Source organism: Chaetodon trifascialis, chromosome 13 (assembly GCF_039877785.1).
Source record: "Chaetodon trifascialis isolate fChaTrf1 chromosome 13, fChaTrf1.hap1, whole genome shotgun sequence".
In the NCBI taxonomy this organism is placed as follows: Eukaryota; Metazoa; Chordata; class Actinopteri; order Chaetodontiformes; family Chaetodontidae; genus Chaetodon; species Chaetodon trifascialis.
In genome coordinates, this window is record NC_092068.1 from 5822398 (window position 1) to 5839855 (window position 17458).

The 17458-nt window shown below is 42.7% G+C and overlaps 1 protein-coding gene across 4 annotated transcripts in view; it reads right to left on the reverse strand.

The window, feature by feature from the left end:
- smap1 (small ArfGAP 1) overlaps positions 1-17458 on the reverse strand; it is a 101176-nt gene that overhangs the window by 16930 nt on the left and 66788 nt on the right. For 3 of the 4 annotated variants that reach the window (XM_070977247.1, XM_070977246.1, XM_070977249.1), the window contains exons 7-8: positions 13316-13379; positions 6328-6449 (exon numbers count right to left, since the gene is read on the reverse strand). In XM_070977247.1, the coding sequence (XP_070833348.1) occupies positions 6328-6449; positions 13316-13379 (186 nt within the window). The remainder of the gene's footprint in view (positions 1-6327; positions 6450-13315; positions 13380-17458) is intronic. The other variant, XM_070977248.1, reaches the window with a different exon arrangement.

Genomic DNA, 17458 nt, shown 5'->3' on the forward strand with positions numbered 1-17458 from the left:
AGAGTCAGACACACCTTGCAGACATAAATGACACGCAACCTCTGACTGCAGCCTGCAGAGCCAGTTTGACGAATACAGCATGTGTGTTTGGGGCAGAATGCTTCACGTATTCACACACAACAGCCTTAGTAAATCTGGCCCAGGATTTCTTATTGATTACCCACAAATTGGGTAACCTGTGTGAACCCAGCGGCTTGAGGAAGAAAAAAAAAATAGAAATAGGATTGGGGGTGGTGATTCAAGCCGGTGCCTCCGGCGTGTCTGTACCATCGCACTTGTTCTCTTAGGGCTGGTGGGACTTCACGGTCCACGTCTTGTGTGTCCCTGCCCCTTACACTCCACCTTTATTTGTTCATTCCTCTCCTAACCTGATCTCTGCCCACGCATCCCTCTTTCCATCCATCTATTGCCCCAAACATTTTTTCCTCGCCTGTCTTGTTTCTCTGCACTTTGTCTCATCTGTCACTCTTTCTCCCTCCCTCCCTCCTTCTTTCCCTCCCCACCACACAAAGTTAAACATTATACTATTTTCAGTACCTTTTTTTAACATTCTTTTGAGTTTTCTTGGTAAAAGCTGTTTAATAACTACATTCTCCTCATTCAGCATGGGGTGAATGAGAGACAGAGGACAGCATACAGAGAGAAAGTGTGTGTGTGTATGTGTGTGTGTGAAAGAGAGAGTGAAGGGGAAAAGCTGGGGATAACACAAATCCTCCCCCTCCTACAAGGCTGTAATCGTATTTTTGTAATTGACGTATTCGCAGATAGGCGAGCGCTCCCCGATGCCAGTTAATAGCTGCACGAATCAGCATGCTGCCAGCTTCCTCTTTCTTCACACACCCAGCTAATCACAGCTGTAAAGCAATATCCGCCTGCTGAATCCCAAATTCAGCCCTCTGTATGTGTGTGTGTGTGCGCAAGGTTAGGCGGATGTGTATTGACTGTCAAAACTGTGTCCTTGTGTGTGTACTGCTTGTATGTATAGGAGAGGGATGCTATCTGAAAATGGAAAGGTTGATGCTGCAGCGGTGGCGAGTTTCCTCTTGGGAGCATGGAGCTGCCTGGCAGATTTGATGTCTGAGAGAAGAAGGAATCAGGAAACACACTGATGTCCGTCTGAGACCAATGGGTGTCTTCCTCCGGGAAGCAGAAACATGCACAGGCCATCAGTTTGTCAGACTTGTTGATTACAGACAAACAAATACAAGGAGGCAATCGCAGGCTAACCTTTGCACCAAGGCAGAGGCAATTATTATCCACATACTGTGAGGTAACTGCCTTTCCTTTATATGCTGCTGGAAACAGCAGTGAAAGTCTCTACATTCCACTGGATGTGACTCAGGCAAAGACAAGCAATATATCTCCTGGTGAGTCTGAAGGCAACATGTAAGAGAAGTCTTTGGACCTTGTTGGTCTATTAGTACGCAGAGAATAAACAAGTACTGGCTGTGAGAGCTGCAGCGAACTCCATCTTCTGAATAGAGGACTGTGGAGGAAACAAAATGTCCTGTTTGACATTCAAATAATAGAGTCTACAAGACAGACAGTGCTGCCACAGGCGGAGGGCCACGTGGAAGCGGCCTGTCTGATATCAAACAGCGGGACTGTGGAGCAGTCACTCACAGTCTATGAAGAGTCAAAGACCTGAACAGACCGCAGTGAAAAGCAATCACTTTTAATGTAATGGCTTCAACATGACAAAGGCCTGTCCATGCATCACATGTGTGTTATCAATATTCAATCTGACAAACAGTGGTGGAAAGTACATTAAAGTACAGCAAAGTACATTCAATTAAGTACAAATTTGAGGTACTTTACTTTACTATTGTATTTTATGCTACTTATGTATACTCCAGTACAATTCAAACTATTTCATCCACTACATTTATTTACAGCTATAGTTAGTAGTTACATACATACATACATACATACATACATATACAGTATGTGTGTGTGTGTGTGTGTGTGTGTGTGTGTGTGTGTGTGTGTGTGTGTGTGTGTGTGTGTGTATATATATATATGCAAAACTTCCTGTGACTAATGAATCGTCATATATAACATAGTGACACTGCTAATACTGATGCATCAGTGCGGAAGAACGCTCTACTGTTCTACTGTAGCTGCTCAGTTTTATTGTACCTGCTTTTTAAGTGGTCAGGTAGTTCAGCCCTTTAGTCCAATTGATCCCAGCCTTGGACTTGGACCCCCTCCAAAGGCCACAAGATAAATCTTGGGGTCAGCAATGGGATAACAAGTACATGTATTTTGATACTTCATGTACATTATGTACATGTACATTTTTTATCTTTACTAAAGTAATATTTTGGCTTTTACTTTGACATTAATGCATTAACACTCTGACTATTTTTACTACTCTACCAACACAGCTTCCAGCCATCCTGCTGAATAATGGTGCACTTACAGTAATAAGAAGTTGGAAACAGCGTAGGCATTTCTTCCTCGACAGCCTGCTGTGCTACACTGTTCTGCTGGAAAACCATTTGCATCACTGAGCCTCTGAAATTATGGCTCAAAGAAGAGCATGCATTATGCAGCTCATGGTAGGTGTGAAATTCCATTCCTGTCTCTGCGTCCACAGCTGGAGAAAGGTAGAGTCACAAATCAAACGTCAACTGAGTTTTTCATCACAATTTTACAGTCCTGCTTTTACTTTTTACTGATCCTAAACCTATATAACCCAAATTGCAACTGTCAGACTGATGTGTAAAAGGCATGAAAATTTGACTTTTCAACTCACAGTATTATAGTACAGTAGATAGAATATATGAACAATTTGAATTGTTTCCATGTAACTGTTGTCTCAGCGGTAGTATGCTAGTACAGTGATGCCCAACCCCCGGGCCGTGGACCGGTACTGGTCCGTGGGTCATTTGGTACCGGGCCGCACAGAAAGAATAAATAACTTACATTATTTCCGTTTTATTTATTATCTGAGTCTCAACGATGCTATATTTTGAAAAATGAGGTTTCTCTCATCTCGGTCACGTGACACATTGCCGCTGAAATTTTAAAGTCAAGCTAGCAAAATGAGCAAAAAACAGACATTGTTAAAAAGTTTCTTTGCGAAGGGAAAAAGGCCCAGTGAGGAGGCAGAGGATGAGCCTACGACTTCAACGAGAAAGAAAGCTGCATTTAACAGACAGTACCAGGAGTCCTACAAAAATATGGATTTATCGCGACAGGTGATTCCCACGCACCGAGCCCGCTCTGCATTATATGTGGCGATGACTCTCTAATGAGGCAATGAAGCCTTCAAAACTACTTCACCACTTGCAAACCAAGCACCCTGCATTCCCTCGTTGCAGAGAAACAAGCCCAGGGCTCCCATTGATTGAGCGTTAAGGTGAGTTTTTCCATGCACGTTTTACTAATTTCTATGGTGTATCTGTATCATATTTTGAAGGCATGTTTAAACGTTACCATAGCGACCAGAGAGCATTAGGGGGCAGAGCATCAAAGTATAAAGAAAGCAGGGGGGCAGACGGTCGTATCATTTTATTTTGATGTATTTATCTGCCACACCTCAATGGCCGGTCCGTGAAAATGTTGTCTGACATTAAACCAGTCCTTGGCGCAAAAAAGGTTGGGGACCACTATGCTAGTACATTCCTGTCAAATTTACTTAATTACTTGATTTACTTTCCATGGTCTTTAAAGAAAGCATTAATTCTCTGTGTACCTCTTGGTGTTGTGCAGCCAGAGTGGTCTTGGCTACATTTGAATTCATGCACATTTAAGCATAAATCCAAGTTCATAAATTACACTCAGAAACGCTTGTATAGTAAGTCCGAAGTGTGAATCTATTTGTACCTACCAAACATTGATTAATGAGGCTCCAGGTAAGAACAGATATGAGACAGAGGGTAAAGGAGATAAAGGGAAGGAGGCAAGGAGAGGAAAAGAGAGGAGCGAGAGGACACAGGAAGGACGAGGAGGAGAGGAGTGGGAGCAGCGCTTTGTTAGCAGATTCAAGGAGAATATATTGTTGTGAAAGAACGCATGGTGAGTGACAGGAAAATGGAGGAAAATGGAAGGACAGGGGAGAGAGAAGACAAACAGAGGGAATAATGGAGCATAAACACAGTATGAAAAAGAAATAGTCTGAAGTGTGGGGAGAGAACAAATGACACATCAAAAACTGCTAATTGTGGTACAACCCAGATTCCCTAAAAGTTGGGACGCTGTGTAAAACATAAATAAAACAATATGATAACAAAATAATATGATTGGCCAAAGGAGGAACGGCATGTGCAGTGTTACCTTAAGGAAAAAGAGGAGAGAGGATGAGATCAGGGATTAATGGATAGATGAGCAGAGCTGCTGTAGGTGTCAGTGAGGAGGTGTGCATGGAGGGGGGATTAGAAGGTAAGTGGGAGGCCGGTGGTGGCAGAGGGGGAGCTTGCAGTTACAGTAGCCCATAATTGTTCTTCATGCCTGGGTCCCCAGCCAGCCACTGCCTGGTCTGGTCCCAGAAGGCTCAGAGATGTGTGTGTGTGTGTGTGTATGTGTGTGTGTGTGTGTGTGTGTGTGTGTGTGTGTGCCACAGTGAGATATACAATTTGAAAATGAGGAATAGGTCAGAGAGTGAAAGAATGAATTTTCAACCCAGGAATGGGTCACTGTGAATTTAAGATAAGATAATCCTTCATTAATCCCACAGCGAGGAAATGTGCAGTGTTAGAGCAGCACAGAGGTCAGTGTTATAGCAAGAAGCAGAAGTTAAAAAAAACACAAGAAGATATGGTAAATAAGTGAACAATATAATACCTGTGTGTTACAATTGCAGATAGTAGATACTGATTTTGCACATGAACTATCAGATTGTGTGTGTGTGTGTGTGTGTGTGTGTGTGGTCTGCTGGGAGCAGTGCTGATTGTACAGTCTGACAGCAGCAGGAAAGAAGCACCTGCAATATCTCTCCTTCACACACTGTGGGTGAAGCAGCCTGTCACTGAGGGTGGGACATGTTCTTCATCAGGGAGGACGATTAGCCCGCATCCTCATTTCTCCAACCACCTCCACGTCTATTCCACGTCTGCAAGTGTGGAACTGCATGTATGCATCCGCTAAGTTAAAAAAAAAAAACAAACCCTGGCAGCTCTGCACACAAGCTGCTTAGGTAACACTTGCTTCCCAGAGAGATAGGATGAACTGCCTTCCAGCACAGAATACCAGAGGTTCTGTGTCAGAGCTACGGTATGAAAATAATTAGCTTGAAGGACCATTGTGTAAGATTTAGGGCGCTTTATTGGCAAGGTATGTCAGAAATGTAACAGAATATTCCTAATTCTGTTTTCATTCATGTATAATCACCTGAACATAAGAACAGAGACCCACACGCTTTACCGCTATGTTTCTGGACTTTTTACAGCCACTGTAGCTTCTCCTACTCGCTCCCAAAGGGAGGGCTGAGGCGAGGGCTGAGGTGAGGGTTATTCAGTTGACTGGAATCTGCAACCTTGGCACTAGCTGCCACTAAATCCTACACACTGGTCCTTTAAATCATTCACCTGCTGTTAACACTGTACCTCAAAGACTCTGAGTAGTGTTCACTTTCCACCACTTTTTAGCCATTAAAGGCAAGCTATGGCTAAGCTGCTTGTCTGAAAATGATGCTCGGGGACCAGCTTGATAGTTTATGTAGAGAAAAAAATCTCCACCATTTTAATCTCACACTCTCTCCCCTCTATTTGTCCTCCTTTTTCATTTTTCTAAATTTCTCTTTATCTCCCCTTGTTTGACTTATTCCTTCTCAATCTTTCCTTCTCTCCTCTTGCTGTCATTTTGCAGGGCTGTGACAAAAAGCAGGAAAGTATTTTGCGCGAGCAATCTTTCCCCATATTTCCCATCACAGTTTACCCTGTTATTTGGTCAACTGTATTGGGTTTAAACAACATGTAGACAGCAGGTAGCACAGAGCCGCTCGTTCGATTGTAGCAGTTCATAATTATTCCTCTGTCTGTCACATTGGCCAACATCCGCTCTCTCGATGAAGGACAGTAGTCAAATTAATTCAGCAATGGAGAGCCCATAACAGTTTGCTTTGATATGATCCTCAGAGAGTGTGTGTCCACGTATAAGGGAAATGGCGTGTTTGTGAATATGCCTGTGTGTGTGTGTTTTTATCATGGGATTCACCACAGACTGCCTGTGTTGCAGCCTGCCTGTGGTGATAAGCAGATGATGAAAGCCTTAGACTGTGTGTGTGTGTGTGTGTGTGTGTGTGTGTGTGTGTGTGTGTGTGTGTGTGTGTGTGTGTGTGTGTGTGTGTGTGTGTGTGTGTGTGTGTCTGTGTGTCTGTGTTACCTGTGCCTGCTGTGTGTTGTTGGATGAGGGGAGAGGGTTGGAGACCATTGGTCCAAAGATGTCCAGTTCATCACCAATTGGTGCAGCACTGCCTGAGCCCTTCCCTCCACCCTCTGGAGCATCTGAGGGAGAGGGAGAGAGAGAGAGAGAGAGAGAGAGAGAGAGAGAGACAGAGAGAGAGAGAGAGAGAGAGAGAGAGAGAGAGAGAGAGAGAGTGACAGAGACAGAGACAGAGAGATGACTGAATCAAAGCCATGCAAACAGATCAGATGAACTGATAAAGCTACAAATACTGTGTATTTATGACACCTAATATAATTCCTGTAGGAGCTTTTTCTAACTGGCAGCTGATCAGTTATGTGTTCTAAAAGATTACACTGAAACACTGCAGATTGTGTGAGTATACAGTATAACCCTAAGTATATTTTACTTGAAATCCTATGTATGTTCATAAATGCTTTTGCAACACATCTGATTCAACGATGATCACCGAATAATAAAAACCTCATGGTACAGATTTCTTTATCTGCACAACAATTTTTCCTGAAAACCCTGAAAATGTATTTTATGATGACTGATGGAAATCACAGGATCAAAAGCTCCAGGACAGCTGCAAAACAAAACACACCTTGTGGTGAAGTTGTTTTCTCAAATGACCAAATGAAAGAGAAATGAATAACGACCAAGAAACAGTCAAAGTGAAGGCCCTGACACCAACAGGCATTACTCAGTACGACTTTTCCGCACATATGCAAGAGTATTTATAAGATTTATGCTTCCACACACATTTCCAAAGTACCCACACAACTCAATTTATAATTGTCATGCTTGTTAATTGGAACATCCTCAGTAGTAGTACCCTCCTTCAGTAGTCCGCTTTGCCCTGAAAACGATTTTATTTCTGCTTCTCCCTTTGCCCTTGGAAAAATAAATACTAAGTAATTGTGCATAATTGCCAATATATTTGACACTGTGTCAAACAGCCGGCTTAGTTAGGGTGTTTTAAAGAGTCTAAAACTTTATGTTCAGCCTTCAAATACAGACACACAAACTAGGACACAGACATTACGTTCCACCATATGGATATTATTTTTCCAGATGGTTCAAAGCTGATTTATTGATTTTTTTGTGGGGTACAATGAATACGCCTTTTTCACAGTAGCAGAAAGGGCAGGTATAAGTAATAACATGAATTAACGATTGCTGCATTCCGTTTAGGTGTGGCAGTCCCAGGGTTCTGGTCTTGTGCGTGTTGGCTCTCTGGGATGGCTCACTGGCGCATGGAAATGGAAGGCAGCCATCATTATTGTTAGTCGTTCAACCTGCTGTTTCCTGCTCTGACAAGTCCAGACGGCTGCTGTGAAAGGGTCCATTGTGCCGTGCTGGCTCACTGACAGGTTTATTAAGACACAAAAATGGAACAAAGCCAGAATTGCTGCAATTAGTAACAACTGTGCTTTTTTTTGACTGTGCTGTGAAAAAAACAGACGTTAAAAGACACAGAAAGCTTACTGGACTGGTCAAATGAAAGGCTGGTGACCAGTGACGGAGTGTAGGTAAAACAAACTCAACCTCTAATATGCCACCTCTCGATCAGCACAATCGTTTACTGTCCTGGATTTTTTAAGTTCAGCTCACTTAATATCAAAGCAGCTGTGGTGAACTACTGCTCACTGAAGTCAATGTTTCTCTCATGATGTCCACCACCTGTGAGCCATTATTTGCTCTCTTTTGTATTTACCACCAGAACACTGAAAACGAAAATGATGAAGTCTTCAAGAAATTTCTTTCCAGGATTAAGATGAAAAGATCAATCAATATCAATCTCGTGTCTGTGTGTGAAGTAGGCAACTTACTTTTGACAAAGCTTGAAAAATTAACATGTAAAATGTGCACAAGGAAAGTGTGTTTGCTAGCTGTTTCTAGTCTTTATGCTAAGCTAGGCTAACCACGTGCTGACGTGAGACTGACAACAGTCCTTTCATCTCATTCTCACAAAGAAAACAAAGAAGCCTTTTTACCAAAATGCTCAATTATTCCATTAAGAGCACTGAACATTGTAGCAGTCAGGATCATTATGGAAGAGCTGTGCCTGGAGAGAGACCCTACAGCTGAAGAACAAACTCCCAGAACACAGCGCACAGTCCTGTGAGAGAGAGGGGATAGTGATGGAGCGGCAGAAAGGGGCAGCAGAGGGAGTGTGTGAAAGGGAAGAGAGAGCGAACTGTGTGTGTGTAAGAGCGTGTGAGCAGCGGAGGTCATTTATATAACCACAGTGATGAAACATCCATAATTTAGCCCTTTACAGTGTGAACAAGACGGAGCTCCTTGAGCCAGACAGCAAAGTACAAGGGAAACCATTTACTGCGGGAAAGAGCTCTTATTAAAACTCTCCACTCAAACTCAAGAATTACTTTGATTGTCATGTCTTGCAGCCTAATATTTAAACTACAGATTATTGCCCTAAATCCTTCTTGTGAGGCCTTGGTGTCATTTATGAGCTTGGCTTTTATTTTGGTAGTTAAATTACCTTGCAAATTGCTGTAAAAGGTGCGTGAAGAATAAAGTCTATTACGGCTAAGATTAGTACTTTAGGGCTGACAAGAATGACAGGTGTGAGTCGCATTGTTACACACTGGAGAGAAAAATAGGATTTCATGTGCGTCAATTACCCCCCTATCACTCTAACCCCCCCTTTACCAAAAACTCATTCAGCCATTGCCATGGAAATGAGCTGCTGGGAGAAAAGGGCCCATCATCACCAACATCACTGCCATCTCGGACAATGCGCTCACCATCCTTTATCATGGGATGGAGCTGCTTCTTGAGAGCACTCTCGACTTCACCATGGAAACAGACCAATAGTTCAGGCTGGGGGTGCATTTTATAATCACCCTGAACCCCTCTGCCCCAAGTACATTCCCTCTCTCTCTCTCTCTCTCTCTCACACTCACACACACACACACACACACACACACACACACACACACACACACACACACACACACACACACACACACACACACACACACACACACAACAGCTTCCCAGTGTCTTCAGTGAACACAGCGCCCTCATTCAGCAGTAAGGGGCCGTCACATCGAGGACTTGGCCACCACCACGACGGCTGAAATGTCTCACTTGATTAAGCTCTGCATTGATTCTAATGCAATATTCTGATTAGATTTGATATGAAAATGTTCCATTATTATGCTGTCCCAGTGGTCAAAATGATTTTCCATCCTGTCAATAATAACATTCTCGGGGTCTTGGGAGCACTGGTGCAGTCGTGAATCCAAAAGCATGTTAATTTCATACAACTCTTCCCAAACACATGGCACAACTAAGGCGCAAGATGACGCTTGCTTGATTCTGGGAGGAAGTGATTCCATAAAAAGGAAGATACCACTTTGGCGAGTGATCATAGAGGGTGGAAAGTGTGGAAAATGGGCCCAAAATGACTGGCTACTGGTACAGCGTGTTTGTTTACAGGTGATAAAGGAAGCAGTGCAGCGTCCCCGAATGTGCAGGGACATCAGACGTTGAACGGATAATGCAATAGTTTATGTTGTGATGCTGGTGTTTTGATGAAACACACTAGTAATGGATTTTCGATGGAAGCCCGTGCTGCAGAAAAACAGGCTGCATTTCCTCAACTTTGAGAGCCAAACAATTATGTAAGCAGAGTGAGAGCTCCGTGTACACACCAGCCAACAGACAGACACGCTGGACACTTGCTTCATTTACATAGTTTAAGTTTGTCAGCACACAGCTGGGTAATGGCACAATCTTAACAGCAGTCTCTTTGCAGTCAAGGCTGCACAAAATGAGTAAGTGCCCCAGTGGCTCAGAACACCGCTGACCAGAAAAACACAGGTTCACTACATATCAACGGATTTAAGCAATCTGATTAACTGCCAACATGAATTTGCATCACAGTCCTGTGTTGTAGACTTGTAGTTCTAATAACTTTATATAGGCCATGCTGTTCTCAAATTGCATGCATATACCTTAATAAAGCAGAAATAAATAAGAAGTTTATCTGGTCATGTTTCCAGTGCGTCCACACCAGGCGGAAACAAACATATATATATACATATATGTCGAAGTGATTTCCGTTCGTTGTCTGAACATCTCTGCAAATGGAAAGAGTTCACCAGTTCTTCTTTAGCTTATTTTGGTCGGCAAACAAACTATGCTTCACAATAATATCTGCTAAGGAGCGGGTGAGAGTAAATCCACAGCCTGCTGTGCTGCGTCCAGGTCCACTAAGTCTCAGCCTGGTTCACCCGTCTCCTCCTGCTCTCTGGCATCACCTGTATGGAGATCTAATACAGACAAACTCATAAAAGAATTATTCTTACTGACATTATTTTCTGTTTCTGTTGGTAGACAAATGCATAAAGACTATGGGAGAACAATGTTTCCACGAGGGGGCCTGCTTTGCCTTAGCTAGCTGGAACAGACGGATGTAAACAATGCATGATAAAAGTATTTCAGATGAACATCTTTGCTAATGTTTTAATGTATGTGATACATTTGTTGGCCAGCCATGAACACATGTATTTTGGTGTGAAACAATGAATTTAAGTATAAATTGGTTTGTCTGATCATGCATTTAGAAAAAAAATTAAATAAAATTGAGTTGAAGAAATATGCTCCATGTTTTTCTCCCAATTAAGAACATTAAAACAAGAAAAAAATAAGCATTTCTATGAGAGGTAACGCTAGACTTTGTTCCTCAAATGCCTCTCTGAGACATTTATCTGATTGCGAAAAATATAAACGTTATGTTTTAATATCACTGTGGTCAAAAAGAAGCCTTCTCTTATGATATTAAAAGCCTGAGATTCTGGCAAACCAAGGAGAAAAGAGAGATTTGGGTAAAATCTGAATGGTCTCACAGCATCGCTTTGACTCTCAGTGCAGCTCAGCCTGCTAAACCGAATTAAAGTGAACGGAGGAATTGACAGAAACACACGCAGACGCAGAAGCTCAGGCAGAAAGTGGCTCTCTGACAGCTGCACAATAAGGTAACTGGAGACAAGCAGGGATGGCTGGAGTAACAGGGGGATGTGTGAGCGCTGACGGCATACTGCCACGTATTTGACTTATTGATTATGTGTGAAATCTCATCCACTCGACATGGCTGCAAGGATTGTAGCATTGCTTATTTATAGCAGGGCGTCCCTTCTCATTCTCCAGTGCTGGGAAGGTTTGATCAAAGCTGTGTCCACTGGCTCTTTCTCCTGTCCGCACAGCTTACCCTCACAAATCTGATATAATCCAGTATTGTTTTGGGACGATTACGTATTACACATTCATGGTGAAAACTGTGAACCAACCGTGACTTTCTCTGCTGTGTTTATACTGTTCCGGTCAACAGGCATGGAGCAGAATCTCCAGGCGGTTAACGGGCCAAGACGCATAGAGTGCTCTCAAAATGTCACAGGTTTGAATCCAGCTAGTGACCTTTGTTGAATGTCATATCCTCGGTGCATTCAATCTTTCCAGCTACTCTGCTGTTGTGGCCTTCGTTTTGACAATTAAAATGCATGCAGGCAGGAGGTGAGGAACATGTGACCTGCTCCTGCTCTCCAAACTCCACGGACTGATAACGATCATAGAGCTGTGCTGCCCCAACAGGTGCAACAAGAAGAGGTACACAAATGTCAATCGACCACAGTTGGTAAGCACAGCGGCCTGATGGTGCGCATTTGGACAATCTCTGCTCAAAGGCATTCATGGTGTAGCACTTGTTTTTCCATGCAACAAGTCAGGGAGGCAGCAGTGTCAAGAATGAATAAACATGCTTATTAGATTGTTGGTTTTAGATGATTGTCAGATGCAAGGCTTGGGGGGCTTCACACAACATTCGACAAAGCCAAAGCTCACTGTCTAAAGCAAAGCGGGACAGGAAACTCTGCGCAGTCTTATGAACATTAATGGCTTTTCGTTGCTTGATTAGCTAAAAACAGCTTTCAGCAAAGTCCAAATTACACAGCTTCTCATCTAACACTTGAGTGTCAGTGCCCTCTGTCCCTCCATCCAGGCAGCAACCCTCCCTCTCCACTGCATGAGTTATTTTACAGTGCAGGTATTTATCCTGAATAAGAGGTCAATCCCACACCCTCTCTCAAATTGGATGAACATCACAGAACATCATGATTTCAGCGGTCAAAGGTAAAACGGGCTGAACTTTAAGAGAGTCAAAGGAGGAGATTACGTCTCACCCTGTCCTTCACTGAATAGAGGGGGGGCTTCTTATTACTTCTCATTTCTCTTGTGTCTTTTTCCTCTTATGCTCTAAATTGTAAAAGCCACAACAATGCACTGAAGATAAGTGTTTCCTGAAACCACCTTTTAGCTCCTTAGTCTTTTTCTCACTATCTGATTTTCATGTTTTACATGTTTTAATAAGACATTTCAATTATTCTATTCCAATTAAATTAAATACTAGAGCAACTAAAGATAGACTTCCCAAAATGATCCTTTAAAACTACTGATTTTCCACTTAATCACTGCACTTGATTTTTCAAAAGGCAATAAGTCTATTATCAACCCAGCAACGTGCTTCAGTGGCAAAATGAACTGTTATTGTTCAGTTTCTCCAAAGAACAGAATTCTTTACGTTCCCTGTTTGAAATACACATGAACCATAACAACACATGACGGGTGGGTGGATACAGAAGGCGGGCAGTTATGTCATGGTGGTCTGAAGCCACCATTAATGTCTGACAGTAAAATAAGGTCTCTACATGACTCAGACAAAGCCTGGCTGCATTAAACCTTTCCCCTTACAATGACACACATTATGAACCTGCAATTATTATAATATCAATCTAAAAATGTTTTTACATCACCAGCATAATTGGTTTAATTTACATATCTGACACATTAGGCAGACATCAGAATACAGTTTGACAAGTTATTGTATTGTCCAGGGGTTTATATACTGGAGGTAGGTAGAAGGCTGGTCATGTCTTACCCAGGCCAAGCAGGTCCACAGCCGGCTCTGTGCTGTTCTTGGGGCTGACTCTAGACTCTGACTGCTGAGAAAGACAAAGAGACAGGTTAAAAACTGACCCATGTGTTCTTAGTTTTACATTATTACACACACTGTGATTATGCAAGGGTTTGACCTGTCTATTTAAGTTTTGATACAGAAACCCAATACTGACTTTCGATAAGACTTTCCACTGCAGATTTCATTCATTGTGATTACATTTTGTAAATGATTGTATCATGCTGGCCATAGAGAATGCCCTGCAATTTGTTGGTATATCGTGCATGAAGTAGAGTGTCGCTTTGTATCTTGTGCTTTACTGTCATGCACAAACGTACACAGGTGACACAACGGTCCTGCTCATAGTTTCAGGCTATTCCGCTGACAGTTGGCGGTGGATATGCAACAATTGCAAAGCAAAAGGCAGGGGGGAACTGAGGACTGCTAGCCGATATAATCTATGTTGACGCACCATTAATTAATACTTTTTTTTGGCTACTTGGGGTCTGGGGAAGAAGCTTTAAAAACAACACTGAAAAAAGGTCGGCTAAAAAGCTGCGTGGAGCTGTGGGAAGATCATTCTCTGTGTGCTTGTTACTATGAGCATGACCTTTCACATGACACGTAATCATTCCATTCATCGATAATCTAAAAACATTGATTAATGCAGCTTTAACAATGCAGGGTGCAAAATAACATAAAAATGCATCTTGGAGAGAAACACTACAGAGAACACGTTTATGCTCCATTGCAAAGCAAACCTACAGCAAAGGTGAAATAATGTACAGAGTGCTCCCTCTAAATGCTTTCTTAAAGCAAATCAATTAGTGAACAGATAAAAAATCAGTCGGCAGCAATGCTGATAATTAGCTAATCTTTTAATCCATTATCGAGCAAAAACATCAAATATTTGCTGGGTACATCTTCCAGCCGTTAGTCATTGGTACACTGCCTTGGCAATGCTGTCTCTGATAAGCAATCATGCTGATTGAGTTTTAAATTGAAAGCAAATTTGGGGAGTAGAATGGGGAAAAAGAGGAGTGGGGAGGAAGAGGAGGGGGTGAAAACACATGAAAGACAGATTGAGTGAAGGAGAAAGAAGGAGGCATTAAAAGTCAAGGGGCAGGACAATGAGATACAATAATGAGGCAGGGAGGACGGGCTAGATAGAGTGGGAGTGGGACAGGAGAGAAAAACGTTGAGGGAGAAGGAGTATAAAAGGTTAACATGTGGGCCATGAGAGATCTACAACGCTGGTAACAAACCCAATTTCCCCCCAACAAAAGATCGATGGACCACATTAAATTCAATGTCGTTCCAATCCAAGGCAATGAAAACAATTACCGTGTCCACGCCTAATCAAGAATGCATTGGCTGCAAACTGATGTGTGTTGGGACTGCAGAAAAGCTCGAGCAGCGGCGGTGTGAATCGTAGCAGGAAGGTCGTTAGTGTACAGCAGCAAAAGGTTGGTTTGTGCTGTGCATTCATATTGACCAACAGTGGAGTGCAGCTGTGCAGGAGCCTGGAGTCCCAGCAATCACTGGGAACACACTTCAGACTATTTAGGGTGAGGGGGAAAAACTGACTTCATGAGGCTATCTTCGTGTTTATTATTTGAGGGGACTGTTAGGAGAAGTGATCTCCTTGATACAGAACAAAAGCATTAGATCTTAGTGAATAATAGCAAAAGCTTTGTACATGAGGAGGTTGGAGTGGTGGAGGAAGCAGAGACATCGACAAAGTGGTCAATCACCTTTTGTTTTTGTTTTTTTTTTAACCAGGAAAATCTGTTGAAGCCAAACATACGTAGGGTAAACAATATTATATTTGAAAATTTGCTCTAAAATTCGTAATAGCGCAAAAATATACTACTAATACAAGCACTAAGCTCAAGAAAAAAACTTCTACCAATGAGTATCAGCCAAATTTATATCAAACAAAAGGCAATAGAAAACTCCCCTGAGAAAAGCCCTCACCTCCATTAAGAGCACTTGCAGCGAGAGAGCAACAAGAAAAACATCTTATGGTATGCCTGTCCGTTTGATTTCAGACATCTCAGACCATGCAGTGTTACAAAAATGAGATTACATAGCCCTTCAATGCTACAACCCACACAGCTGCTGACAGACAGAGAAGAAAGAAGTATGAACATTGGAAATGTCACTCTGCATAAAAAGCTTAAATTTGCCGCTGCGTGTTCAGAAGGATTTGTATAGACATGCTGCCAATACTCTTCTCGGAACGCTGGCAGACAAGTTGGGGTTTCCCGTAGTTATCCGGGATGACACCAAGTGATGCAGCTGACAGACGGCTGGCGACAGACTGTGATTGGGTGTCAGGGTCAGTTGTGTTTGAAGAGAGAGAAAGTGGAATTGGAGGGAAGGCCAGCAATCAATAAGCCCCCCTCCTCCACCCCACCCCCCCTACACACAACCCCCAACAGGTGAATAGAGTCTCCGTAATGACAGTGAAGCCAGTTTGAATGAAAAGCACTGAGCAAACCAAACCCTCTGATGACTGCTGTCACATCAGATGGCTGTCAAACACACACCAGACAAAGCCATCAGCTGACGGCTGTCACACTGGATGTCTGTGCGGGGGCAAAATCTGCTGGAAGTTTGTCCCTGATGGCTGGAGCTGAGACGAAACAGGTGAGGTACTGTTCACTTCCTTCTATCGCACGTGGTCCACAGCAGTCATTCCGCTTGTATGACAATTTAGACAATTAATTACAGCTGCAACAACACTTTCTGCCGATGTTTCACATTAAAAGCTATAGATGTACAGACAAACTGAGAGGCTGTGGCTCAGCAGGTAGAGCGGGTGCCCGAGTGCTGAAGTGTCCTTGAGCAAGACCATAAACCACACGTGGCTCCTGATAAGCAGGCCAGAGTCTTGTGTGTGCGTGTGTGTGCGTGTGTGTGCGCGCGTGCGTGTGTGCATGTGCATGTGTGTGTGTGTGTGTGTGTGTGTGTGTGTGTGTGTGTGTGTGTGTGAATAATAGGCAAGTTGCAAAGTGCACAGCCTGTTAAGATAGAAAAGCACTACATGAGTGCAGTCCATTTAGCATTTACATAACCCGCACAGACATTTTACATTAAAAACCTTCCAGCCGCTCAAAGTGCATTATTCCAAGGTCAAGGATGAACTTCCAAATTCAAAGTGAGAGCAATATGTCTGTTTAAAAGAGAAACTAAGCAGCAGAGTGGTGAGTATGACCTGACTCAATTGTTCTACTGATGGAAGTGATGCCGTGGAAACGTACATCATGCTGAACTTACCATGTGTAGCATCATTTGAGACGTACCTACAGGTACTGTTAGCGACAGTGAGGTATTATTGAGACCCATATATCTTTTTTCAACCACACCAGGTTACAGGGATACTTGATCGCTCAAGATATCCAACATTTAGAGATGAAGTAATATCACAACCAGCATGGACAGAAATGGCGAGGGACTCATGAGGCAAAGAATTAATCAAGATAGGGAACCGTGCTGCCAGGAATGATAATGCTGTGTATAAATATTCATTAGATACATGGAACTGGACCTAAGATCCCTCGGGTACCTGTGGCATCCTAATTACATCAAAGCATGAGATAATGTTATTATAAAAAGTGTTTGATGAGACAATAAGCAGCAGTTTGAAAGCAGGCTGCAGCTTGTGTATCTGCCATTTATGCTCCTGCATGCAGCTTATATTAAGTGGACAGCAGAGACTCACATCTCAAAAAGAAAACAGCAGCCCGAGCAGGCACACAGAGGAATGACATTTAGGTTTTTGTAGATCTCTACCGCCTCCAGCACCTGCCCAACATGTCAAACAACGTGGACTGAAGGAAAAAAACAGGAGCTGCTGTCAAGGCAGCTGAATGACAATACAATAATGAGCAAATAACATGGTGTTCATGGTGAAATTTAAAGGGTGTGTTTCTCAGAGAGGAATTACCCTGAACTCAGTCTGCAACTAAGGATGATTTCCAAAGGATATTTGCCCATGAATATGGCATAAAAAAGAAAATTCAATCCAAAGATATTATCATCAGCCCTCAAACAGTTGATCAGTCATCGCAAGTGCAGTGCTTCCAATTTGAGATAAATAGCGAAGATAATATTTGTAAG